At 38.0% G+C, this 27,793-nt stretch overlaps 1 protein-coding gene across 1 annotated transcript in view; it reads left to right on the plus strand.

The window, feature by feature from the left end:
- Window positions 1-27,793, plus strand: part of itfg1 (integrin alpha FG-GAP repeat containing 1) — a 159,344-nt gene that overhangs the window by 114,964 nt on the left and 16,587 nt on the right. The window contains exons 13-15 of the mRNA XM_067438070.1: window positions 1,259-1,302; window positions 8,944-9,022; window positions 24,314-24,438. Of these exons, the coding sequence (XP_067294171.1) occupies window positions 1,259-1,302; window positions 8,944-9,022; window positions 24,314-24,438 (248 nt within the window). The remainder of the gene's footprint in view (window positions 1-1,258; window positions 1,303-8,943; window positions 9,023-24,313; window positions 24,439-27,793) is intronic.

Consider the following 27,793-nt stretch of genomic DNA (forward strand, 5'->3'; position numbering starts at 1 on the left):
AAGTAATTATTTAGTTGTTGTTTGTTTTGTTTTTTGCACACAAAAACTATTCTCGTCGCTTCATTAAATTATTGTAGAACCACTGTTCTGAGATGGGCTTTGTAACGACGTCTTTAGTGCCTTTTATGGGTGAACTAACCCTTTTAATGGTATAATTTTATCCATCACAGTATTACAGTGGTATATCAGTCATACACTGTAAAAAATTATATGTTCAATAAGTTATGACAACAAATGTTTTTACATTGTTTTAACTCATCAAAATAAGTTAAGAAATGTTGAACTTGTTTTTATTAGTTATACAAGATGTAACTCATTTTTTAAAGTCAGTTTAACATAATTTAGGTTGAAATAACTTACATCCAAGTCGATTATACTGCAAAAATTCAAAATTTGCCTTTTTTTTTACAGTGTACTGTCCTGTAAGTTCACTCATTCATACAGGTCTAGAACAAAGGCGCTTTATCTCTTTGTTCTTGTCTTTCAAGAAGGCATGAATTAATATGTTTTAGTCTTTGTCACACCTCTCTTTCACCCCTCAGTACATTCACTTTGAAAAACAAAGCCACATATTTGATTTCACAATCCTAATAACCATAATAATCCAGAACATTTGCCTTTCTCACCAAATATGAAAATGTGGAAATTTCCAAAGGACAAGTTGTGATTGAAACATTTTCACTGTTTGTTTTTCCAACAATGACTTTCAAGGCCACTTTTTTTTTGCACTTTCAATTTTCCTTTATATAATTTATGCTGTTCTTCCTCGATCATGAACTTTCTAATTCACCGTATTTAAATAGTGCTGCCTGTCACTGCCAGTTAAAAAATCTAATGCTGCGTTTAGATAAAGACAGATGCACAAGTACACAGATGGTTCTTTGTGTGCCACTAATGAGCAATTAATGATTTTTTACTTTCCCTTTCATATGCGCTGTTCTCTAATGCACAGTCAATTTTGGCCTCAAGAGAAGCAAAAAGTCTGGCTCTTATTTCACACCATTAGTGGGAATTTAGTGCACATTTTGCCCAATTCAATTTCTCTAGGCATAATTCCTGGCTGAAGATGATTACGGGAGCAGAGTTGCTATTAAATTGTGTGAGATGAGCGGAGGTGAATGTAACGCTGCCCATGTTTAGCAGTGTTGTGAAGTGGATTTGATATGGACACTGCAATCAAACTGTCTTATCTGAGGGCCAGATATGTTGGACAAACTTTTGATTCTCTTTCTCTGTCTTTATCTCTTTCTCACTGCAGTGCTCAGTGGCCTTTGCTCCAATGACTGTCCAGAAAAAGTTAAGGTGAGTTCTAATCTTTTTCTTCTCTCGAGTGGTGGTTAGTATCACCAAGCCAACATGCAATCAATTTCTGCATATTCCAGAAGAAATCAAACTCAATCACAATGTTCTCCACATACCCTGTCTGTTGCATGTATTTTGCATATTAAACATGTTTTCATTATTTCTATTTGTTACATTTTCTTAGTTAAATATTTTTTCAACAACCTATGACACTGTAAGACTTTAATTTTCTTCCAAAGCAAAACAAAAATTTTAATAAAAGTTAGCAAAATCTTAAGCATATATGGTAGTTAGTTGTTGACTGATATGTAAAGTGGCTGATGTTATATACACTACCGACTCAGTCTGGGTTGTTTTTTCAGGTTGATTTTTGTTGTTTGTTACAAAAAAAATTATATTCCAAATAAATAATATTATTTTAAACCTTCTATTAATCAAAGAATCCTGAAGAATATATGTAGCCTATCATGTTTCCACCAAAAATGTAAGCAGCACAACTGTCACAAACGGGTTGCAGTAATGATCGCACAGTCTTTGTGTGAACCTACTCTGATCTCACAGTTCAGTTACGATTAATCATGCCATCAAATCGGTTCAATACGATATCACGCTGCATTGACGATTCACTGCATCCTCATGTATGCCATTTCGTCAGTCAGTTAAATGAACATTTATCAGTCAGGAGCATTTAGAAGAAATACACAAAAGTAAATACTAAAAGCCACTTCAGGAGGTGGTCTGGGTCTCTTTACAGTCAAAACTAAAGTCTAAATACAACTGGTTGTTGAAACCACACATGTAAATTTGACTCATCCCAACAATGCTAAAAATAAAAAAAAACGTGTGAGAGTGTGTTATAGGCTGTATGTCATGTTATAGCCAGATATGACAGCGCTACTGCAGCACGCATCGCCACAAACTACCGCAAGTAAACCCGTAGGTGGTCACCACACAATCATATTCATTAAAAGTAAAGAAACTGAATGATCCTATCAGTGCTCTCTCCGCGCTCGCTCATATTGCGGTCTTTGGTTGTGAAATCAGTTGTTTTGACGTGACGTGAACTCTTTTAAAACTGCATATAGTGCAGGAATCAAAGATCAGATTTATATCCGTTTTTTTTTTTTTTTTGGAGACACATTTATGTGCCCAACTGTAAATCGTTTTGATAAATCATAGCTTTGATTTACACACAGCACGTGTGTTCTCCAGGTCGTGCTTGCCAGGCTGTTCATAAAAGCCGAAATGTGCCCAGATGTCACCTTTTCAAAGTAGTTGGGGCATTTTTAATCGCTCGCATCTGGCCTCTCTGCGATTGTATGCTACCGCGACAAAGCACAAACATGACAAAAAACATCAGAAGAGCGTCAGTAACATTATAAGCGGTTATGGACTATTACTGAACCGATACCGAATCGTCCTCGCCTGCATCCGGATGCATCGAAGAAACGATTAATTTCGACACCCCTATCGCACAGTGATGCAGAATTTAACTGACTCCGGAGAACATGGGGAGAAATACATAAATAAATATTGATGACACTAGCCAGGTTTCAATCCAAAGATTTATTTTGGGCGTAAAATACGTTTAGCGCATCAAAATGTCTTCCGATATAGCTGATTTTTCTTGCAAATGTCAACACAATATTTTTCTGTTTAATTTTAGCATATAAATTCTATGTTGATACTTCAAATGGTGCGAAAAACTAGTTTGGAAAGGGGGGGGGGGGGGGGATTGCAGCGTCCGTGTCTGTGGCGTTGCTCCTGTTAAAGCACAGTTTCTCAGTGGTTCAAAGGTGCATTACATCTATTATATTAATATTATAAAATTGTATATAAAATAATTTTATTACTATATACAATTTAGTCTTCGGCATTGTTACGATTAAATTGTTTTTATTTTTATGAATCAATATATAAAATATGCTTTACCAATTTACTGATATTGCAAGTGTTCATAACTCAAATAAAAGGATCACTTAAGGCAAACAGGAAAACTTTTATGATAATAAAAAATAAATATAATTTGTCTTATATGATAATTGAAAAATGACAAATAATCAAATTTAACTTTATATCAGTTGACCACTGCATGTAGGTATTTCTTGATTTTGATTGTCTATAAGTTCTGTCATGTTATCTTTGCTCCTCCAACGTTGTTGACTAGCTGTTGAGGTCGGGGACAAGTGTGTCACAAAGCTGTCCTCATTCTGACGAGAAGACAGGCTTTTAAGTTCACACTCTTGTTTTCTCTCTCTCTCTCTCTCTCTCTCTCTCTCTCTCTCTCTCTCTCTCTCTCTCTCTCTCTCTCTCCTCTGTTTTATACTTTCTCCATTTGTCTGTGAAAGCTTCTATAGCCTACTTTGTTACTTTTTTTATATTCACAAATTCATCTTTGTTTTTTCTGGCCTTCTCTCTTCTATCAGTCCATCCTTCACCTTTTCTTTCCTGCCATCTGTTGTTTTTCTACTCTCTTTTTCACTTTTCTTTATTATCTATAGATTTAATGCTAAAAGATCTGCTTTAGCTGTGCCTGAAATCCCTTACTCAATAGCTTAATCAGTATATATGCCACATAATGCAGATAGTGGAAAGGAGTGAATGGAAGTAAGCGTTGGCATGTTTATCAGTTGTATGCTATACAACAGATTGCACTATGGGTATAAAAGAGTGAACATGTAGACAAATCAATTACTCTTAATTCAAACAGCAGAATGACTGACACCACATATAGTACACAATTTATAGAATAAGGAGCGATTTTAGACAGCAATAGAGTTTATTAGACAGGAAAAGATGTTACAGAGGTGTGTGTGTGTGTTTTGGAGCAGCACTGTACACTTGGCAGGGTCCCAAAGTAATTCATTACTCTGTTAATACATGAGCAAAACACACATATACACACACAGAGACCTCTGTTCATTAACTCTCATCCTTCGTAATGAAGAGATAATATATTTTCTGCCCGGCCGTTCATCTGCTTCTTTAGACATGCACAAACACACACACAAATGCCATCACATGTATTCTCTAACTCGGTGATATGAGGAGTACAGACAGTTTGCCCTGAGGCCAGTGGATAGCAGAGCGCTTTATGATTAAATAAGAGCTCTTTAAGATGGGCCGCACTCCTGTCTCGCTACAACTGGACCTCTGACATGCGTGTTAACAGTCCCAAGCTGAATTAATATTTAGATGCTGAAACAGGGAGGTTAGTTGTAGAAGGGTACAGCTGAGATGAATTCATATGTTCTGGACCGTAGCTTTTGTGCATTTGTCCTATTTTTGCAGTGTTGCATGCTAAACACCCTGAATGCTTACTGCCAGCGTAAATCATATACTGTAGGTTACTGTCAGCATAAAATAAAAAATTCACTGTGTGTATTTTTGCTAAATGTTTACACTGTTTATATTTTTACTATTTTAGATCTTATTGTGAGCAATTCATTGATCTTGTGATTTTTAATCAAAATGTCATGACCGTTCCTGGTGACATACGCAGGACTCCTCTAATGAAGGCAGAAAACGCTTCCTGTTTGTTTCCTATATTTTACAAAAGCAATGTTTTGCTGTTATTGTGAGTTTACAGAAATAAAAATAGACCCTTTACAGTTTGCATTGCTCTTATTTGTGTGATTTTAAGTTAAATGCAAGTTGTCGCACTGGTACCTGTATGTCATGCAGTAAGTGCGCTCTCCACACAAACACTTGGATATGCGCCTAATAATAGCACACATTTATCTAGGTTAACGTTGGTGCGAGCAGGCTTGTAAAATTGCTACTACGTACATGTTTCAAGTGATAAGCCACATTCGAGGTCTATGAATGATAGACGAATGTTTGGATTTCCTGTCTTAAATGATCTGTCCATCACAGACTGCATAATTTTGCCACTTCCATGTTGTTGAGCTGAAAATACAGCCTTGTCCCCGTTATGATTGAATCACAGGACCAGATACAAGTAATCTTACCAAGAGATGTATTATTTTTATATGTCAGACATTGTAGAGACATTAAAAAGTTATTATTTCATGCTAGCTGCTTGTGTCTCTCCATTCCTCCGTTCCTCTACCCTTCTCCTTCTCCTTCTCCATCCTCCCTCTGTCCCTCTCCGTCTACATCATTGTTGTCCATCTCTTTGCTTCTAATCTTCCGTGGCAGTACACTCAATTTGGATGTTTTATAGAGGAACTCGCTAGAAAGAGATTTCCTTAGAGAAACATGTGCCCTATGTTTAAAATAGAGCGTATACTTCATGTTTACTTCATGTGTTGCACAGTCCAGTCCACTCTCCTTATAAAGAATAGTCAATGATACATCACAGTATAACCTGTGATAACACTATATGCCACTTGTTACAAGTCATCAAATTTAGCTCACTCATGTCTCTCCTTGGGACACACGTATAAACACAGTCTGACTTTACAAAATGCAATGTACAAATAATAATGAAAACAATATTTAAAAAAAATTATAATAAAAAATATCATTAAACAATAACATTTCCATCTTCACTGTGGATTTTTTTCTTTCTTTCTGCGAATAACCGACTAATACAATTTTGGACGCCCAAGCCTTCTCTTGAGTAAAGAGAAAAGCTTGTTCCGTTTCATTGCAGCTTTAAAGGGGCAGTGTGCAAATGCTGTACATCAGGTGGAATTGCAAAAATAATGACTTTGCCTCCCCCTGGGAAGTAGGCCATTTGAAATCTTCAATTTTTGCTCATCTGCTACCAGCTTACTATAAACTATTCACTTGATCCAAAGGATCATGCTCTTGTAGTTCATTTGGAGCCTTTGGTTCATAACCAGGTGCATTTTCTCTCTTTGTTGTGGTTCCTTGGCATATACACTACTGTTCAAAAGTTGGGGTCAGTAAGGAAGGGATAATGTATATCCAGCCATTCCTCCAGTCTTCAGTATCACATGTTCCTTTAGAAATCATTATAACATGCTGATTTGGTGCTCAATGTTGGTGTGCTGCTTAATAGTGACTGTAATGCATTTCTTTCAGGACTCTTTGAGGAAAATAATAGCATTTCTTTGAACTGCATTTCTTTGAATAATAAATTGTTTGTAACATTATAAATGTCTTTAGTGTCACCTTTTGATCAATTGTCCTTGCTGAATAAAAGTATTATTTTCTTTAAATCTATGTACATTACAGTTGCACTTGGATCTGCACCAAAACAATCAAGGATGTGTCTTTTTTTTCTCCTTCGGGTGAGAATGCATTCCAACCCAGTAGTCCAAACAACTCTAACCTATATATCAATACTTAATAACATGAAAGCGGTGCATGACAATTATTTAATCGCATTCAAAATGATACATAGACAATACACAGACAATACAATGAAAAATGTGCCTTATTTGTATGTTGCTTGCAAAATGCCTTGTGGGTTCTTTAAACAAAGTCTTTTTGAAATATTTGGCCACAGTTGCAGTCACTCACTGGGATATTTGTTATTTCCCATGCAGTTCTTGTGACGTATTCGTTTATCTCCTTTTAGCCGCATCTCGCCTCTGTGCTGTCTTAGGCATCACTTTGTTTCCTCTGATGCTTTATCTTCCCACGTTTACATTGTTTCTCTGTGTTCTCTGGCTTGCTCAGTCTCAAATTTTGTCTCTGGTCTTTTCATCAGCGAGATCATGGGTTATCCACCTGTCCTTGTATGGTTGTTATAGCCCAAGGCTCTCCAGTTGTTTGCTATGCTTCTGCCAATCTCAAGAGTTTAATGGAGGTTAGTTTTTGCTTTGTAACTGGCTTCTGAATTTGCAGACATTATGTTTGGCATTCATGTCTGGGTTAAATGTTGTCTTCCTGTGTGATTAAGCTTTGCTTCTTCAGTTCTCCAGGAAGAATATCTTGATAATAGCAGATGCCCTGGAAGCTCTGCTACAAACAACCTCCATTGCTTTAAGGGGCAGATTTAGAATTTTCTCGTTTTTGAGGATGAAATTTAAAAGTAGATTCAATTTTATATTACGAGAAAATGTGAACATGCAGTGACACTGAGAGATGCACTACCTTTCAAAAAGTTGGTGTCAGTACGTTTTTCAGACGATCCTTAAAAAATAAAAAACATTTACATGTTGCAAAGATTCACTAAATTGATCCAAAGTGGCAATAAAGAGATATTTATAATTATACAATACAATGTTTTAGTTCAAACAAATTTGATTTTAAACTTTGTAATTATCAAGGAATCCTAAAAAAAAATGATCACAGTTTCAACAAAACTATTAAAGGGGATAGTTCACCAAAAATTAAATATCTGTCATATTGCCTCTAATTGTTTTCAAAACCTGTATGAATTTCTTCTGCTGAACACAAAAGAAGATATTTTGAAGAATATGGGTAACCAAACAGTTGATGGGCCCCATTGACTTAGTACAGTGTTTATTCTAACAGTAAATACAGTCAGAATTAATGATTTACATAATTTAAAAGTAAAATTTCCCTATGGCATAATAAACTTGAATTTGTATGTTGGCAATGGATTAGGTTTCCGGGTGCAAAGAAAAGTGTGGGACTTTCTTTGGGTTTCTCTGGCCATGTACTTTGCCCTCACTGTTGTGTTCTACTGAACAGTTTTCATCTGTAATCTAGCTGCCAGGTCATCCTCTCCCTCATTTATGTCAGTTTGGCACTAGGTGACGGAGAGCTTCTGCTCCAGGATTGTCTTATTTCCTGTCAAAATTGTCCAGTGGCTGGATTCATCAGCTACAGTGGAACCTAATTTACAACTGGGGAATAATTTCACCCCTTCCCAACCATAATCATGCCTCACAAATACATCTGTTTAAAAATGTATGCCCACTTGTTCCTGGCATGCCGTTCATTTGCAGTTCCCAGGGTTATTGTCTGCACAGAGAAAAGTATCCATAATTGAGAAGCTGGCATGTTAGCAGGTCTGCCCCATCTCCCCGGCGCAGAGCCAGTGCTGGCCACGCGTTACTGCTGGCTGGTGATAGACATCTCTCATGTGTCTCAGTATTTGTAGGAGGCTGGAGCTGGGCCCATGTAACCTGTGGTGATCTGTGTGGACTCAACTGAAGACACACACACACACACACACTTACAAACAAGCAGTCAGGGTTATCCTAATTATCATTAATATCATCAGAATAGCTCCAGTGTACAGGCTTTTAACGTTTTGCAGAAAACAAGGTCATATTTACAATTCCCCAGGCAATTACAATGAGTCTTTCTTAGGAAAGTCTTATTGCTATGATCTTATATGTGTTTAAATCACTTCTCTTTAGGGTTGCTGCATAATCTCAACATCTTGGGTCTGCGTAGAGTTAAGATGTGGTAACACTTACCAATGTTCTGTGAATTTTCTTTGACAAAATCCAGTCATTTCAATAGGAAACCACGCATTTTTGCGTGAGGGCAGAATATTTCCCCGAGCAGATGTTGTAGCACGATCAAGTTGGTCACATGGATCCAACACATTGAAAGCTACTTAGTTTGAAAAGTGATATATCCTTCATACATTGCTACACTATTGACAACAGATTATAGAATTCCTCTAACATTACTGCACCTTTAGAGATGGTTATATTATAATTCCATTTGCAAATTTTGTTTGTATGTGTTTGTATTTATTGTTAATCACTTCTATCCATCCCACAGCCCTTCGGTGTGAACCAGCCTGGCCCATATGTCATGTACACATCAGTGGACTCGAACGGTTATCTAAAGAACGCATCTGGTGAGTACACGGCTCAGAAAAGATTAACACTAGATGGGAAAGGCATCACACATAGCTCTTTGCCCAGCATATCCTGCTTCAGTGAGGTAAGATAAGTCAACCTCAACACACTGCAGTCATCCATCGTGACTAGTTCAAAACCTTTTGAAGGGTCAGACTAAACTAGACTAGAATGATTTTGAATAGACCCATAAAAAAAGCATTTTCTTGTCCACACTTTATTCTTTTGTTGATTTAAAATATCCATTCTGGCATGGTACATTGTGTGACGGACGCACGGTTTTGCTTTGAAGAACTTCCCTTTTTTAAATTTTTAAGTAAAAATGTATTTTAATATACATTTACACAAAATAAATTGTTATATTCAGAGCCAAGTTTCTGTCATGTTGTAGTTCATTACCTTTGATTCATTAATTTCCATTGTCGCACAGTGTTTCTGTAGTCAACATGCCAATTTTTATTGTTTTGTCTATTGTATACAAGAATATGGAACCAAACTTTAAAGCAAACTAGAGATCCTGCCACAAAGCACAGTTGAGTTGTCTTGCTTCTTGGTTGTGTAGTATTTTATATACGAGTGTCTTGTATGTTGTTTTGGCCCTCAAGGATATCTGATTGACCAGGTTCAAGATCAGAGACAGGGCAACAAATGACCTCGTTCTGCCTTTCTTAGAGTAGATAAGATTAAATTCCTCACGGCATAGACAGAACTTGCATCATTTTGGTGTCAATGACTGTTTTCCTGAAGTCTCTTTTGAAATACATCAATGACCTTGAGCTCTCAGTGGAGGCATTACATAAACACAATGAATGTTTCTCTTATGTCGTGGTTCCGTGTGTTTGCTTCCATTGGGCCGTGTGTGTGTGTGTGTGTGTGTGTGTGTGTGTGTGTGTGTGTGTGTGTGTGTGTGTGTGTGTGTGTGTGTGTGTGTGTGTGTGTGTGTGTGTGTGTGTGTGTGTGTGTGTGTGTGTGTGTGTGTGTGTGTGTGTGTGTGTGTGTGTGTGTGTGTGTGTGTGTGTGTGTGTGTGTGTGTGCTGTTCTGAAGATCCTCAGTAGAACAGAGAGCAGAATGTGACAGGGCTATTTCAAAGATAAATGACTAAATGGCTAAAAGGACAAAAATTATCCTCAGATAACTGGAAATAATGGATTTTAGGGAACTTTGGTGCTCCGTGATTGTAGACGGAACTATCTTTTTAATAAAAAAAATGGAATTGTTCTGCTTTTAAGGGCCGGACCAGAGTTTCTGAACTTGCCTTTGAGTTGCGTCCAATGAAATCATAGCCCTTCTTCCTCTTTTATTGATTAATTCTTTACGAACCAGAAACTTCTGCTATCTCAACTCTCTCTTGTTGTCCTCTTTATCTTTGTTCTTTCCTCTCTGCTCTGAAGAGAGATTTGTAAGTGATAAAATACACCTCAATAAGCAGAAAGTGCATGTATAATGTGTATTGTCATTGTTTCGATTTGGCAATAAACTGTCTCTTGGTTAAATTGTTTATTCAGACATACTGGTCTATAATGTAAATTTCAGTAATAATGTTCTTGATTTGTCTTTTTGTACACCTGCTGAAGCAGAATACAAATGAGCAGAGATGTTTGTTTGCTTTTGCTTCTTAATAGTCTGAGTATGAAATTCAGTATTAATCTCTAGCGTCACCTGCTTTGTGCCAGGTGTTGTTTTGATGTTAAGGTTAATGTGTTTCAGAGTTTCTCTATCAAGAATTTTCCAGGATAGTCAAATCATCATCTAATGAAGTCATATCGAGAGTCTGTCTGTCTATTTTTCTAGTTTTTTGGGGGGGTTCTGTCATTCTTTCATTCTATTTATTGTTCTATCAGTCTGTATGTAAGTTTATTTGCTGTCTTGCTGTCTATCTTTCTGTCTGTCTATCTATTTAAAGCTCTTATCTATTGTTGGCTCTAGATATTCTATCATTCTGTCTATCAGTCTATCCTCCACACACAGTTTACTGTGTGAAGAGTGGAGGTGCGACAGGGAATTGATGGCACTCCCACAGAAAACACTGTGGAACAGATAAATAAAAGCAATCACTATTTCAGCACAGAAACTGTAAATAGAGCTTAGTGACACTGCGGCCCATCGTCCCTCCTTGCTCCACGGCTGAACTTCTAACTACAGTTCTGTGATCAATGTCCTGCTGTAATTGGAGAGATTGTGGCAGGGTGTCTGGGGTCAGCTGAAGGACAGTAATGGGGTGTATGTTATATGGGGAGTGGAGAACAGGCCAGGTTGTATTAGAGCCCTTATTCCCTCAGGCTCTCATTGGCCAGTAATGAAACACAGCTCAGCAAGACTTATTGCACATTTAGACTCCAGCGCAGGACATGGGGACGGCGGTATTTCTGCTGCTGTCTGCACTCGCTCTGTCTCTCGCGCTCTCTCTCTATTTGAGGACAAAGTAACTGAGGACAAAGTAAGTAACTAAAGTAGCCACAGATGCCATGAAGGCAACTCTGCTAATTTGTTCTCCTGATAACAGTTTAAAATAATTAGAAAAAAAATGGAACACTGAATCTTGATCTCCCTGCTTGCTATTAAATTGTCCGAACAGAACCCAGTCAACTCTAAACCAAACAAATTACGTTTATTTTTTCAAAGTTTTTTCTATTGGCCTAATTTAGGAGCAACCTACAGCTTCTAAGCTAACAACTCTTTCAGCAAGAAATATGCTTTAGACCAGAGATGCCCAAACTAGGGCCCGCGGGCCAAAGTTGGCCCGTGGTAACCTTTGATTTGGCCCACCGAGGTCCGAGAGAGAGAGCCTACATTTTGAAATGATAAACGCTCAAACATTATAATAAGCATGCATGTTTATTTTCCGTCAGTGAAACAACTCACTGCAGCCTGTAAAACAATTAAACAATTATCAGTAAATAATGGTAACCCAAAGAGTATAAGAAAATTAATTATTAGTTAAAAAAAGATTTGTAGATAGATTCCTAGCCTTTTCCCCCTTAAAGATGCGTCCTATGCCGGTCTGCGCTTTGAGATGAATGTGGTACATGAGCTGGATAGACACCTTTTCTAATATCTTTGTCTTCATGATGTTGCAAAGCAACACTTGTTGTAAAAGGGCTGAAGAGTGAATTTTATCTGCTGGGTGCACGTGAACTGCGCTATTCAAATAAACTTGACGCGCCTCAAGTCTAATAACAAGCACAAACATAAAATTTAATAAAATAAAATTTGTCAAAAGGTATTCGTCCTACAGTCTTTACCATAGATGTGAATGGGTATAATATACTTAATTATACGCAAACGAAAGGAAGAAGCATTAATATTTTCCTGTGAAAATGAGTGCGATGCGAGTGAAGATTTGAGAAAAGAAACCAGATGTCCATCAAATCGGGTGACCAGAACGCAAAACAGAATTAAAAAGCTGGCAGATCTTAAATTGGGCTCAGCCCACCTCTCTCATCCAGGGCTGCAATGTTACATCGAATTTATTTCCTTTTTAAACAAAGTTTTGTGCTTTTACTCCTGTGGTAATATTCACGTAAAACAGCATTCACATACCAAACACTGGGTTAATGACGAAGATAGAGCTTTAAGTAGAAAATAGTTTTTATGTAAAGAGATAAATTAAAATAAAAAGTGCACAACTCTTCTTAAGTGGAAGGAAGCTACCTTTTTTCCCCATCACGTGGAAACTTGTGCGGGTGAGTCCTTATTTGGGTTACTAAAATAATGAAATTATAGTTTTTAAGTAGAAAATAGTATTTATGTAAAGAGATATAATTTACTATACTCTGTATTTTATCTTTTTATAAAAATAAAAATAAACGACGATATCATCGTCCATTGCGATGTTTTACTGTAAACATTGTCAACTGCCAATTTAGGGGATATCGCCCAACCCTATTTGCAAACAGTCTGTTCCTTTTTTAAAAGAGTAAAATATCCCTCAACATTATGAATCTGGATCATTGTGTATTTGACATTGAACCGTATTTTACATTGAACACTTGGGGATTGTTGCCCATTTAATTGGTCATTAAAATGCAACACTTTACAAATAAAACTGCATTAGTTAATCAGATTACATTTGTTTTATATTTATTGTAAACATTATGAAATGAATAAACCCATAGCAACTTTAATGTAGGCCTAATACAGTTTGATTTATGATTTTTTTTTAAATTACTTTCGGCCCACGTCTCTCAATCAAGTTTGATTTTTGGCCCTTCATAGGAAAAAGTTTGGGCACCCTTGCTTTAGACCAATTACAAGTTGATTAAAACTGAGACTCAAACAACCTATGAAGAATTCATTAGTCTACCAATTAAAAATACATTGTGTACCATCACACAATGTAATGCAAATATTTGCAAAAATTATATAAATATATATATATATATATATATATATATATATATATATATATATATATATATATATATATATATATATATATATATATATATATATATATATATATATGTGTGTGTGTGTGTGTGTGTGTGTGCGTGTGCGTGTGTGTATAGTGGGGGGCATCCTCTCAACTCATATCTGAGGATGAGGAAGTACTTCAGAGGGTTGTGTTTTCATGCTTGTATAATTAGACTGACCCTTGCCGTCCTAAGTTAATGAGGGAGAGTTGTAAGTAAACAGAGAGTAAGAGCAGAAAAAGGTGAAGTATGGACACAGACACAAGAGATGGGAGAGAGAGCAAAGACTGACGCAGGAGGAGATGCAGATCAATATGGAGCTTGAGACTGTTCTCATTAATTAGCCAAATGAATGTGGTGTATAATGAATCCTCACTGTGAGGGACACACACACACACTCTTACATGTACTACACACACATATCCAGGCACAGATGGATTCTGCTGAATTTTTAGCATCTCCCATTGATTTTCTTTTTTCTTTTTTTGGAGGGGTGGGGTGTCTGTAGAGTTCTGCAGAATGAATTTGAACTCGCTCAAAAGTGTTAAACAGAGCTAAGATTTATACTCTAAAAATTTGGAATGACATTGAAACCAGTGTATCGAAATCTCATTTCACTCATTTTTTGAGACGACAGTCTTTGGACAGGGTCACGGGGAATAAAATAATGAGAATCACACCTCCTGGCTCCATGCAGCGCTCCTGGAAAGAGTGAATGCACGACTGAAGAGAGCCATTTCCTCTTGGTCTGCCCTCATGCCTTTGCCTTAACGTATGAATCTCGTAAAGTAGCATTATGATAACCTTAATTTAACTGCCATAAGTATCGATATGTAAAGCTTGGGACTGTTAATCAGCCTGACATGGCTGACTTGTTTTTGATTTAACGTTCTTAGCGTTATTTCCACCGAATCTAACATACTTTTTATTTCAGATACAACTTGTATAACACTACTAACATTACGATTTGCCCAGAAGCAGACAGCAACAAAGTACATTTACTTGATTACTGTACTTCAGGACACTTTTTGAGTATCTGTACTTGAGTAGTATTTTTTTTCTGGAATACTTAACTACATTTGACAAATATTGTACCATTTACTCCACTATATTTCTATCAAGGTCCTTAAAGTAGAAAGTCACTAAACTAAAGTCACTGCAAAACACTGCTTCATGAAGCTTTAGAGTGTTATAAATCAGTGTGTGGAATCAACGTATTGAATCAGCAGTTTAATTTGTGTTCCGTATGGGTCTGCAACGGCATGAGGGTGAGTAATTAATGACAGAATTTTTATTTTTTGGATGAACTAACTCTTTAACAAATCATAATGCATTATAATCAAGGATTCAGGTTTTTTTTTAAGGCACAGTATGCATTCTGCAAAGTTCTGCAAATCACCACTTTAGTTATGCCTCTCTAGAGCCGCTACCATCCATGCATTTCCATCCCTGCATTATAATGAATGTTGCATTAGCTGTGCATTTATTTAATGTGATTTAAGTGAATATGCAGAGACATGACGATGTCTAGAACTTACAATTCTGTAGAATATTTTCTTTGAAATTACGCAGGCAAAGATTCTAAGTTTGAATCTGATTTCCAAAATGCCTGAAGAAGAAATATACAATATTTTTGTCTCAGAAAATGTGCTAATATATGTTTTAAGTCTAATGTATTCTGGAGTCCACTGACCATCTTCCCCTCTGTTTATCCTCATTCACACTCTCACATATGTACCGTGAAGTGTAGTTTAGCCCGCAGCTGGAGTGAGAAGTACGATTAGTATTGATCACAGCTTTTGTCCCTCTCCGAATCTCCCAGAGCAAATATATACCCCCACCCACTCACAAGCCAACAGGATCCTCCCCTCTTTCCTGCGTCTTTTCCCAATGTCTCCTCGGAAAACACTGTTTTAATCACGCAGCCTTGAAATATGAGTAGACGCTTTTGCTGACCATGAGTATATAATTCTTTATGAACGTGATCTGGATTGTCATGGTGATGGAGCAAAAAAAGGGATCTCTGCTGGTGTTACCTCCTCTCTGTTTCTGCGTATCACTCCAATCTATCAAAATCGCAAAGAGAGCACATTCACACTCATCACGTATACCATATCGTCTGCTTCCTCCCCATGAACAGCGATAGAGAGAATGACTGTGATAATGACCTTTGTTGGAGCCTTTTTTCTCTGTAATTGATCCGAACGCCCTCTTTTTCCGTTAAGACAGCTTGAAGTCCTTTCATTATGTTCAGTGCACATATAAAGAGAGAGACACATCTGACCTAATGCAGTTCTTTCTTCTATAATTACCACTTCTGCTAGCTCTCTTTCTGTCTTACTCTTACAAGATAGAAGATTTAAAGCAGCTCTATTGGTGCAATATACACTCTGTTGGCAAAGCATTACTAATCATTACAAATACACACACACAATATGCATGTATATTGGCTATTTTACAGCGACTTAGAACGTGGCTCGTCCAATCTGATTTTAGATTCTGAAGGATCTGTTTTAGTAGTTTGCACGTGTAGTGCCTTGTTTCAGTGGATGCCATTTTTTGAAAGGTAAATGTCCCACACCTTGCAACTACTGTACATTTGTTCTTCTTGAGGTTTCACACTATAAAATAGGAATCACTTGGAGACTAGATTGTAAATAATTTGAGGTGGTTTCCTGTTTTCTCCTTTTTTTTACTTTCTCCCTTCCACCTTTTTATATGTTGACAATCATTCAGCTCTGAAAAACATGTTTTGGATTGTAAGCGTTGCTTTCTAGGCCTCATCTCTTGGTAGGTTTTAGGACTTTGTGGAAAAGGTTTAGGTGGGTTTGGGATTGAATTGCCTCTTTTGGAAATGTATTGAAATAAATATCTAATGCTCATTTAAAGTTAATCTTTTAAAATACTAATATTTTGCACATATTTAAAACTGTTAATTGTAGCAAGTCGCAAAGGTGTCATGAACTGGCTTTTTTTATATTTTTATACTGTTGTCTGAGGTCAACTAATGATGCTTGTGGGGTTTTTCCATTCAAAAACATCATAACTAATAAGTAATAGGCTATTTTCTACACTGGTTTTGAGGCTCTCTCCAAAACACTGGGTTTTGATGGGCGTGACGCACTGGAGACTTGGAAGTAAACGCCCACGGGTAGGATTGGATAAGATTTGCATATTTAATGAGCTCAAGCTCAGTCCCCTGTAAGTTCAGTTCACAAGGGAGAGGAGAGGGAGCAACCAGAATGATTCTCTCCACCACAGGGCTTGTAAACGTCTTTATCAATCAAACACAATGTTTTATTTCTCATCGACCCGTGATTGATTGGACTATTATTTTTATATTACACATAGCCCACAAGATCGGACGATACAAGCGCGAACACGCGCACACACACACACACACACACAAACACAGGTTCGGCGCTCGCCACCCTTCAGATGTCAACTAGAGAGAGAGAATAGCACACATCAAGAACGGGATATTAAGAGATTCATCTGCCTGCCGGGCTTTGCGAGTCCAGCGTGCTAAAGATATGCTGTTTTAGACACGTACACATAAGCAAAACGATCTATAACAATGCAATACTATTACATATAAAAACATCTTTTGCTCACATAAGTGTGCTGCACCATTCCCGTCGGATCCAAATCCAGCATCGACCAGAGATTTGTTTACAAACGTTTCCGCAGTGAAATGAAGTGAACACCACTGTTTTGCCCACGTGAGCTGGAACTTCATTAAAAATAAAGTTCAACCACACATTCCTAATATTAGGATCTGAGGGAACCTTATGCAGCGACTGTTCGTCCACAACCAGGAATAGCGCAATATCCATTTATCATACTCTGCATTATCATGTTGTGATTCCTAAATTAAAATTTTGTCTTACATGATTCATTTTTGTTTAGATGTATTCAGACACAATAATATATAATTTTAATAACAACTATTGTTATTGTAATGTCAGTCAATCCATGGTTTGGTGTTTTTGGAATATGGTCCATTTGTGTCTCTTTGAGCTACTGGGAGGTCATAGGCATATTGGGAGGACATATTAATACCAAGTTTTATTTTATTTTTTATTTTTTCATGAAATCTGCATGACAAGTTCCTTTTTTCATCTTTTTGAAATCCTGCCTACCAAGTCAGAAATATTATACTGAGATTGTGCTAAAATATCTATCTGTTCTTCATGTAGCGAGATTGACAAATTTTTGACATTGGACTCTGTGTGAGTTCAAAAAAATGTTTGTGAACATCAAGTCTTTTTGTGTCATTCAGTCATTCCAGTTTCTTTCTCTTCCCCACTCTTCGCACTTGATGTCATTCTGGCTTTGAGTGGCCATATTTTCGCTCTGCTGTTTTCTGTGACGGAAGCGTGATAAGATGGGAAATGCTGCTGGGGGCCTCTGGAAGACTCCACTTATCTCCCTCAGAGCAGACACGTGTAGCTACACACAAATCAGTGTCTGGATCAAACCGCCATTTTGGCTCTGCGGCTCGGCAAGCGGCTGTTCCTCTCTAACCTCACTAATCCCTCAGGCCCAGGCAGCATCGCCACCATTTGTTCCTTTTATCGCCCCACAAGCGCCCAATCGTCAGGGCAAAGAATGGTTTCTATAGCGACGCTAGACCTGAGATCATTTAACAAACAGGTTTGCTTGGGGAGATGATCTTAGCTGTGTAGGGGAGAGTGTTTTGTGCGGACACTAAAATCAGCTTTCAGTCTATGTTCGCTTCTGATATACTGTGTTGTTTTCCTTCCATCTGTTTATGAAGTATGTATTGTGGCTAGCAGATACATTTTTTAAAGGTAGAGACAGATACACTTGTAAACCATTTCTCCTTTTTCCCACTTGCTCTCCTGAGTGCTTTCCATCTGCCTGTTGTTTTTCAGATTGAAGCTATTTTCTCCTCTCACTTTTTGCCTTGTATGCATTAGAGTACATCCTCTACTAAAATGATCCTACAGCTGCAGTTAGAGAGAATGTATGCCTTTGCACTTGTGTGGACTATGGTTGAGTGAGCGTGTGAGTAGGTGTGTGTGCGTGTAGGAGGCGAGCTACAGCTTTATTAGCTTGTCTTGCACCTCGGCTTGCTCTTGGCTAGCTGAATTTCAATACTCTCAATGTTTTGTAGATACTGTCGCTCATATGTGGGCCACAGATCATGCTGTCTGTGTGTGCATGTGTAGTCTACACTACACTAAACCCTGAACTAAACCTACTAACGAATACAAATACAAAAAAATGTGCAATAAACTTAGTGTTCATGTTGTATTGCAAAACACATTAGCTGCTATTAAGGTACATTGGACATGGGTATGGTTAGGCACAGGTTTGGTGGTATGGTTAGGTTTAAAGGGGGGGTGAAATGCTGTTTCATGCATACTAAGCTTTTTACACTGTTAAAGACTTGGATTCCCATCCTAAACATAGACAAAGTTTCAAAAACTAATGTTGGACGTTAGATGGAGTATTTCTGTGTTAAAAATACTCCTTCCGGTTTCTCACAAGTTTCGGAGAGTTTTTTTCGAGTATGGCTCGGCTTAATGTCGGCAGAGCGGAAGGTCCTTGTATGGGCCGTACGGGCTCTTCTCCCGGTTAGGGTGCGCGCGCGCGTGACTAGAGCGAGAGAGGAAATGCACGCCTATAAACACTCTGCGCCATGCTCAACTTTATTCCTATGGGTGACTTCAACGCTTCAGCACAGCATTCCGGGAAGGCAGCGCTGCATTTGACCCGATTTGAACGCAGAAATGACAGGAAGCTTCAAAGCATCGCGTCTCAAAGTGGATTTCCACTGTCACTGCTGTCAGGACTTTACCAAATCATACCAAAGAAGTGTGTTTTTGACGGAGCGGTCCCAGCGATAAAGTTTCGGTCCTGCTTTGGAAGCAGGCGGTGAGTAAAACTGCTTTAAATGTCTGTGCTGTTGGCTCGTCGCGTGAGTAAACATCAGTAAACGACACGATCGCGTGCTTCGTCATTCAAATGCGCTAATGGGCTCTATTGTTGTGACATGCAAAACCGTTTTGCTTGCTACTGCTAAGGTTTAGTCGCATACAATAGTCCATAAACCGAATCATGTCCTCATAAACTGCGAGTAAACACACACAAATGTTGACAGGTCACTGAATACAGTACACCACAGAGACGGACGTGCTGCTGCTGCTGTTTCTCCTGTTCAATTTATTTCAGCCTCTGAATGATTCTGGATCATTATCTGTATTAGTTGAGCTCGATAGAAAGGGTTTCTCCACGCTTGAGGACGTCACCGCTTTGCGTGCTCGTCATTCTTTAGCTCCGCCCACACGATACGCCTCCAGGCACTCATTTTTTTTCCGGAAAGACTCTGTACAGCCTATATTTCTTTTATAAATATAATAAAACTAAAGACTTTTCGGAGATATGAAGGATGCAATACTACTCTATAGGTACTCAAGATTGACATGAGATTGACTGAAACTGAGTGTTTCACCCCCCCTTTAAGGGTTAGTTCACTCAAAAATTAAAATTCTGTCATGAATTGCTTACCCTCACATCGTTCGACACCCGCAAGACCTTTATTCATCTTTGGAACACAAATTAAGATCTTTTTTTTGACCCGATGGGTCAGAAAGGCTTACATTGGCACCAATGTCATTTCCTCTCTCAGGACCCATAAAAGGCACTAAAGACGTCGCTACAAAGCTCATCTCACTACGGTGGTTCTACAATCATTCTATAATCATGGCCGATTTCAAAACAAAGCTTCGAACAGTTATGAATCAGCGTAAAGTTGCAAGATTCAGATTGCGTGTCAAACTGCCAAACTGATGAAATCATGTGATATTGGCGATCCGAACCGCTGATCGGCCCATCACTATGCAAGTCGTTATTTAGTTTTTTACGCACAAACTATTCTCGTCACTTCATACAATTATTATAGAACAACTGTAGTGAGATGGACTTTGTAACGACGTCTTTAGTGCCTCTTATGGGTCTTGAGAGAGGAAATGACATTGGTGTCAATGAAGGACTTTCTGAGCCATCGGATTTCAACAAAAATATCTTCATTTGTGTTCCGAAGATGAACGGATGTCTTATGGGTGTGGGTAAGTCATTAATGACAGAATTTTCAGGGGGGGGTTGAAGGGTACGAAAAGGGTCAACAATGTAAGATGTCATTACAGAAATTAATAAAAGCTGTAATTACATAAAAGGATTTCTTTTGATTCAAGTACAATTTAAAAATGTCTATGTACACAATAAGTACATTGTATCAAATTATTCATGTATATAATTTTTTTTTTTTTTTAATCCAGGGGACCACATATGTATAGCCTGACATGGTCATACTCAATTCTAGTCTGAAACTGCTCCATTGGGCTGTGATTATGGGGCGTGTTTCAACCGAACTAGGAAAGACATCAACTGGATAGACCTACAACCAATCAGAGCAACGAAGCGACGCATTGTCAAATGTCAACATAGTTCAACTGCACAGTGTTGCCAAGTCCGCGTTTTTTTCCCCCGCTTGTTGTTTTCTATGTCCGCGGGTTGAAGCGACTATTATGCGATATATAGACCCAATAGTGCGAATTTTAGCAGGCAACCTTGCCAAAATAACACACATTTTACTCCCCAAACGCCATTTTTCCCCCGGAGAACCCCCTGAGAAGCTATTGTTTTGGACTAGTAGTTGGCGGGTTTTGTTGTAAAAACTTGGCAACTCTGTCTGCACTCGCGCTGGAATAAACGATCTTTGCCGGTGTTGTAAAAAAATTATATAATTTAATAATACACAGAGTACTTACCCAACATGATCATCATTTCTGAGAGAAATTGTGAAGGTGAATGCATATACAAGCAAGCTCTCCGTTTAGGATTCAAACAAATATAATCCAAGCCCCTTTGATGGCGTGGATGATTACATTACTGTTGATCATCTGTCCGTCATCGTCTATAGCCCGCCCTGATGATTTCATTGGTCCAAACAGTTTCTGTTCGGGGATAATTACTCCTCTATGGAGTGAGGCCAGACTGAACTGCCCGACCTAAAAAATGTTTGGGTGGGGTAAGTTCGGCTGGCATCCAGGCTAACAAATGCTTTGAAATGTTTATTGTGTTTAATGGAAAATAATTGAAAATTTTGCTCTTCAGACTCGGTCAAGTATTTGGGCTCAGTAAGATATTTATTTTTTATTTATTTTTTGAAAGAAATTAATGCTTTTATTCCGCAAGGATGCATTAACTTGATCAAAAGCGAAAGTAAATACAATTATAATGTTGCCAAAGTTATCTCTTTGAAATAAATCCTGTTCTTTTGGATTTTCTATTCATCAAAGAATCATTAAAAAAAAACATTTTTTAATGCTTTTAACATTGATAATACATTTTTCTTGAGCAGTAAATCAGCATATTATAATTATTTCTGAAGATTGAAGACACTGAAGATTAGAGTTATAATTCAGAAAATTCAGCATAAGTAGGGAATAATGTGGTATTACTTATAGTCAGTGTTGTTCAGATATTTTCATAATCATGTATTTTAATTATTTGATTTGGCTTTAGTATTATACAGTATAAAAACAATTCAAAATATCTTAATTATTTTTTAGTTGTTTGTTTTTTCACATTAGAGAAAGACAACACAAGACCATACTTGTTTTATTTGAGAGGAGGATCTGGTCAGTGAGACTCGCTCTGCACTTTCCGTCAGTCTGTCTAATTGATCCTCAGAATGCATATTCCAGTACCGCTATTATGTGCCAAAGGGAAGTTATTAGGGGCAACCTTGTTCTCTGTCTTTCTGTCTTCTCTCTGATGCATAATGGGAAATCAGTTTATACACCGTCTAATTGTTCTTCTCTTTAATGGCATCATTAAGCTGGACACATGACACATGAGCAATGGACTGACCTTTCCCTGGTTGGAGACTGTGTGCATTTGATTCAGCAGGACACAAGTAAAGTGCTCCATCAGTTAGTTTATATTTAGTTCAAGCATCCTTCTGGTACAGAACAAATGTGATTTTAGAAACTGATTCGCTGAATGTAGTGTTTGCTTTTCAAAGTTTTGGCTATTAAAAACCCAGAATGCATATAAAAGTGTGTTAGAGGGCTTCTGATGAGAATCTTGCAGGAGCGGATATCTTTGCTGTGCGTGGGAGTGGGCGGTCAAAAAATACAGTGCAGGTCCCGCGGTCCACAATTTACCACGTGACAAGAAAGGACAAATGAAGTTCACTGCAGTCGATCAGTAACATTCTCTTCCTCCATAGCAATATGGAATAGGCTCTATTCTATAAACTATAAACACCTATGATTTCTTTATTTTTTTATATTTTTTTATTTGTTTTATATGTAATTAAATTAAGTATTGTGACTTGTTAGGTTTAACTGCTTCGTGAGGTGTGTGTGTCTGTTATGACGCATACATTTAAATAGGCTTTTAGCCTCTACTAGTTGTGATGTTTTAACAATTGATCGTGTTAAGGCTAATAAAAAGATCTGTGGAGTTGACGCTTATTGTTGAATATTATCTTATAATTACTTATAATTCAATTATAATACACTACTATTCCGAAGTTTGGGGTCGGTACAACTTTTTAATATTTTTTAAGTCTCTTATGCTCTCCAAGGCTGCATTTATTTGATAAAAAATAAGAGTAAAAAGAGTAATATTGAAACAATTTAAAATAACTTCTCCATTTGAATGTATTTTAAAATGTGATTTGTTCCAGTGGTAAATGCTAAATGGACTGCATTTATATAGCGCTTTTAACAGACCCTATGGCCATCCAAAGCGCTTTACATTTTTGCCTCACATTCACCCATTCATACACTGACGGCGATGTCAGCCATGTAAGGCACCATCCAGCTTGTCAGGAGCAGCTGGGGTTAGGTGTCTTGCTCAAGGACACCTCGACACTTGGTCAGGTGGAACCGGGGATCGAACCACCAACCTTTCGGTTTGTAGACAATCTACATGACCCACTGAGCCACTGCCGCCCCTTGATAACAATTACTTTATTCTAATATGCTGTTTTGCTGTTCAAGAAACATTTCCTATTATTATCTATATTATTTGAAGAGACAAATATATATTAAGCCTGAGCATGAGATGAAGACAGGCATTAGATGTTTTTATTGGCATGAGATGGTTTTATTCTACATCGTTCACCAAAAAAGAAAATTCTGTCTTCATTTATTTCCCTGCATGTTATTTTAAACCTGTATGACTTTCTTCTGTGGAACATAAAATAAGATATTTTTGAAATATGTTGGCAGCCAAACAGACTTGGTGACTATTGACTTGGACCGTTTGGCACAATGGACATAAACAACACTGGGACATTTTTCTAAATATTCTTTGAAGAAACAAGAAAAAAAGTCATACAGGTTAGAAATGTCATCAAAGTGAGTAAACAATGACAGAATTGTCATTTTTGGGTGAACTGTCCCTTTAAAGAATGAGTAGCCTTTGGAATATTATGTTAGTACACGGGTTCTGCAGTAGTTTGTTGGTTGATTTAAAGCCCATGAGGATCTGAGAAAGAGCCATTAATTTGCTGAAATCTCTCATTATACAAGCCTTATTTATGGATGACACTAATGGCAGCTATTTCTTCTGTTTTCTCCTCTTTCATCTTCTCCCCCTCCCTTACCTGCTCATGTCCTGTTTCATACCTTACACTTCCCTCCCCCTCACACTCGGCTGTTTTCTCTTTTAACTTTCACTCCTCCATCCTCAATCCCACTCTCTCCCTCCTACCTCTCTCTCTCTCTTTCTCTCTCCTACCCCTCTCTCTCTCTCTCTCTCTCTCTCTCTCTCTCTCTCTCCCTCTCTCTCCCTCTCCCTCTCCCTCTCCCTCTCTCTCTCTCTCCCTGCAGCGGGGCAGCTCAGCCAGTCGGCTCATCTCGCACTCCAGCTGCCCTACACCGTGCTTGGTCTGGGGCGCAGCGCCAACTTCCTGGATCACCTGTTTGTGGGCATCCCCCGGCCCCCTGGAGGGAAGGTACAGACATACATTCTCACACACACTCACAGACACTCGCCATATGGAGGGAGGAGGGAGGAATCATGGGTAGAAAGGCCCCGTGAGAGGAAGAGCATGCAGATGGCCTGGTTTATTTCTACCTGCTTCCGTCCTGTGTCTGAGAAGGGGAACATTGTGTCTGACACACATGTATATATTTTAGGGCTGTCAATTGATTCAAAATATATAATCGCAATCAATCGTATGATTGTCATGCGTTAACTCGCGATTAATCGTTACTAAATGTACCTTAACCTGTTAACTCTCACTGGGTGGGCCCATTTGCCACCATGTTTAAAACAATTATATCCTATATTTATTCTGATCTAATGTTGACAAACTATATATCAATATAGAAAGCTTACGAACTCAAGATTCATCCTGTGAAACCCGTTTTGAAATCGGACCATTCCATTACCATGGAAACGCTGATCTAAATTATTCTAGCTGGCTCCTCCCCAAGTGGTGTCGTCTCATATTTATTTAACTACTTTATAATGAAAACCTTTTCTAATCTTGACAAAACACATATCGTCAGAAAGGTCTGAGTCTCACGGTTCTATATCTGCAAATTGTTTTGTGATATTTGGACAAAAATATATACATTTGACACTGGAAATTGCATTTAAAAAAAATCAATGGAATTTCAATGACACAAATGACAAAATCTCATGGGAACTTCAATTTTCGTGATATCAACTTCAAATTTGGATCACAAATTGATTAGACATATGGCTTTGATTTGATAATAATTTTAGAGTGCAAATTATTTTGTAACATATATATTTTATATTAAATATTAAATATCTATTACAGTATATTTGATTTACAGTAAATTTAAACTTCCAGAACTTTTTTATACTTTAATTTTTAGTCTACTAAAAGTTAAACTGTTAAAATGGTAGCTTATGTAGGCTACATAACGTCACTTGTTTCAGAATAGTAATGTTACTGTTAGCCTTTTTCCTTCCCCATTTCTGTTTTCTGACCCACGTCATTGGATGCTCTCGATTTCTCCAACTACAGGCTAGGCCACGAATCAAACAGAAAATGTGCACTGCGTTAAACACACGTTAATAAAATTAGTGCCGGCCGTTAAAATTAATTTGTGTTTATTCGTTAATTTTAACAGCCCTAAATATAAATACACACACACACACACACACACACACACGGACGGACAGACGGATTGGCAATCTGTGGGTTCTGGAAAAGTCCCGAACAGCCGTCCAACCGAGGGCCGTCAGCAAAAGAAAAAAAAAGTCTAATAACTAGGGCTGTCAAAATGTACGCGCTAATAACACGTTAACGCAAATTAATTTTACATTGAAGACATTTTCTGTTTTATCCATGGCCCGTAGTTGGAGAAATTGAAATTAGACATAGACGTAAATGCAGCAGCAAACATTCCTAGGGAAAGAAAAGGGTTAACAATAACATTACTCTGAAACAAGTGCAGCTATAGCCTACATAAACTACCATATTCCCTGAACTTTTTTTTGACTCCAGTTCAAAAGAAAAGTATTTTTTTTTCACTGAGCACATTCTCTGCAGTCTGAGCGATGCACTGCAAGCTCACTCTCGCTCATGTCCGAGGTAAATCATTAACACCATCACCACAGTACATGTGTTTTATTGAACTAAATACAATAAAATTGGCTAAAGAGAATACAGGTTATGAACAAGTGCATTCCTGAGTCCATGTTTCTCACACTGTTCGTGTGAATCGCAGCTCAGTTTGGCGCACACACCCAAAATACTGTCAGGAAGGCGCATCTCTTAAAGGGGCCGTACTATATTCCAGCTATTAAAGGGGCCGTACTATATTCCAGCTCTTAAAGGGGCCGCACTATATTCCTACTCCAGGTATGGTGTTGTACTAGTCCGCTCTCAGGTCCACATCACAGCTTTCACATTAACAATTTTTCATACGAACTGTGCTCTGTTCTGAATTAAACTGCCAGTGTAAAAACTCCCTTTATTTATATTCTTAAAATGAGAGAAATCACTGCTTATTCTGAATTTTTAAGCTTAGGCTTAAGAGACATGAACAAGCTATTTGAAAAACATCTATGACCTTTGCAATGTCTAGTCTTCATGCTCTGAGTACGGTTTCACTAATAATAAATGTACATTTGCATAAAGCATGCATATTTGTCCATACCCATGTTGATTAGAGTATTAAAAACTTTATTTAAGACATTAATTTAAGGTACATTAAGAACTGTTAAAAATGTGCGATTAAATTAATTTAAATATTTTAATCAATTGACAGCCCTACTAACACAATATGAAGAGCCATCAGCAGAGGCACTAATACGATCACTTATATACTGCTATCTGCAACAACAACAAAAAAAAACTGAGAAAGACGAGTCGGCCTACTAGCCAGTTTGTGATTGGTCCCTGGATTTACGGAATCAAATTGCAACAGAATGGCTTGCAGAAAACATAAGGAGAAAGGTGGATGGGAAAATGTTAAAGAAAAGAGGGCCAAATAGGCTACAGTGTAGTTAGTACATAGTGCACCATAGTACAGTGTCTGTTGCGCACAGCTAGGGGCGAATGGCCAGATGGTGAGCCTATTTGGGAGAAAGTACAGGGCTGTTTTTTAGCCCCAGTCTGTCCCTGCACACACACACACACACACACATGCTGATCAGGCATAACACTGACAGGTGAAGTGAATAACACTGATTATCTCATCATCATGGCACCTGTTAGTGGGTGGGATATATTCGGCAGCAAGTGAACATTTTGTCCTCAAAGTTGATGTGTTAGAAGCAGAAAAACTGGGCAAATGTAAGGAGAAGAGTGAGTTTGTCAAGAGCCAAATTGTGGGTCAGAGCATCTCCAAAGCTGCATCTTGTGGGATGTTCCCGGTCTGCAGTGGTCAGTAACCATTAAAAGTGCTCAAGAAGTTTATGCTGGTTCTGACAGAAAGGTGTCAGAATACACAGTGCAACGCAGTTTGTTTGGGCTGCATAGCCACAGACCAATCCGGGTGCCCATGCTGACCCTGTCCAAAAGCACCAACAGTGGGACAGAGAGCATCAGAACATCAGAAAGCAAGCCGGTGGAGGCAGTGTGATGCTTTGGGCAATGTTCTGCTGGTAACTTTGGGTCTTGCCATCCATGTGGATGTTACTTTGACATTTACCACCTACCTATGCATTGTTGCAGACCATGTACACCCTTTTATGGAAACTGTATTCCCTTGTGGCTGTGACCTCTTTCAGCAGGATAATGCATCCTGTCACAATGCAAAAATGGTTCAGGAATGGTTTGAGGAGCACAAAAAAACAAGTCTGAGGTGTTGACTTGGCCTCGAAAG

This window comes from Pseudorasbora parva, chromosome 1 (assembly GCF_024679245.1).
Source record: "Pseudorasbora parva isolate DD20220531a chromosome 1, ASM2467924v1, whole genome shotgun sequence".
NCBI lineage: Eukaryota > Metazoa > Chordata > Actinopteri > Cypriniformes > Gobionidae > Pseudorasbora > Pseudorasbora parva.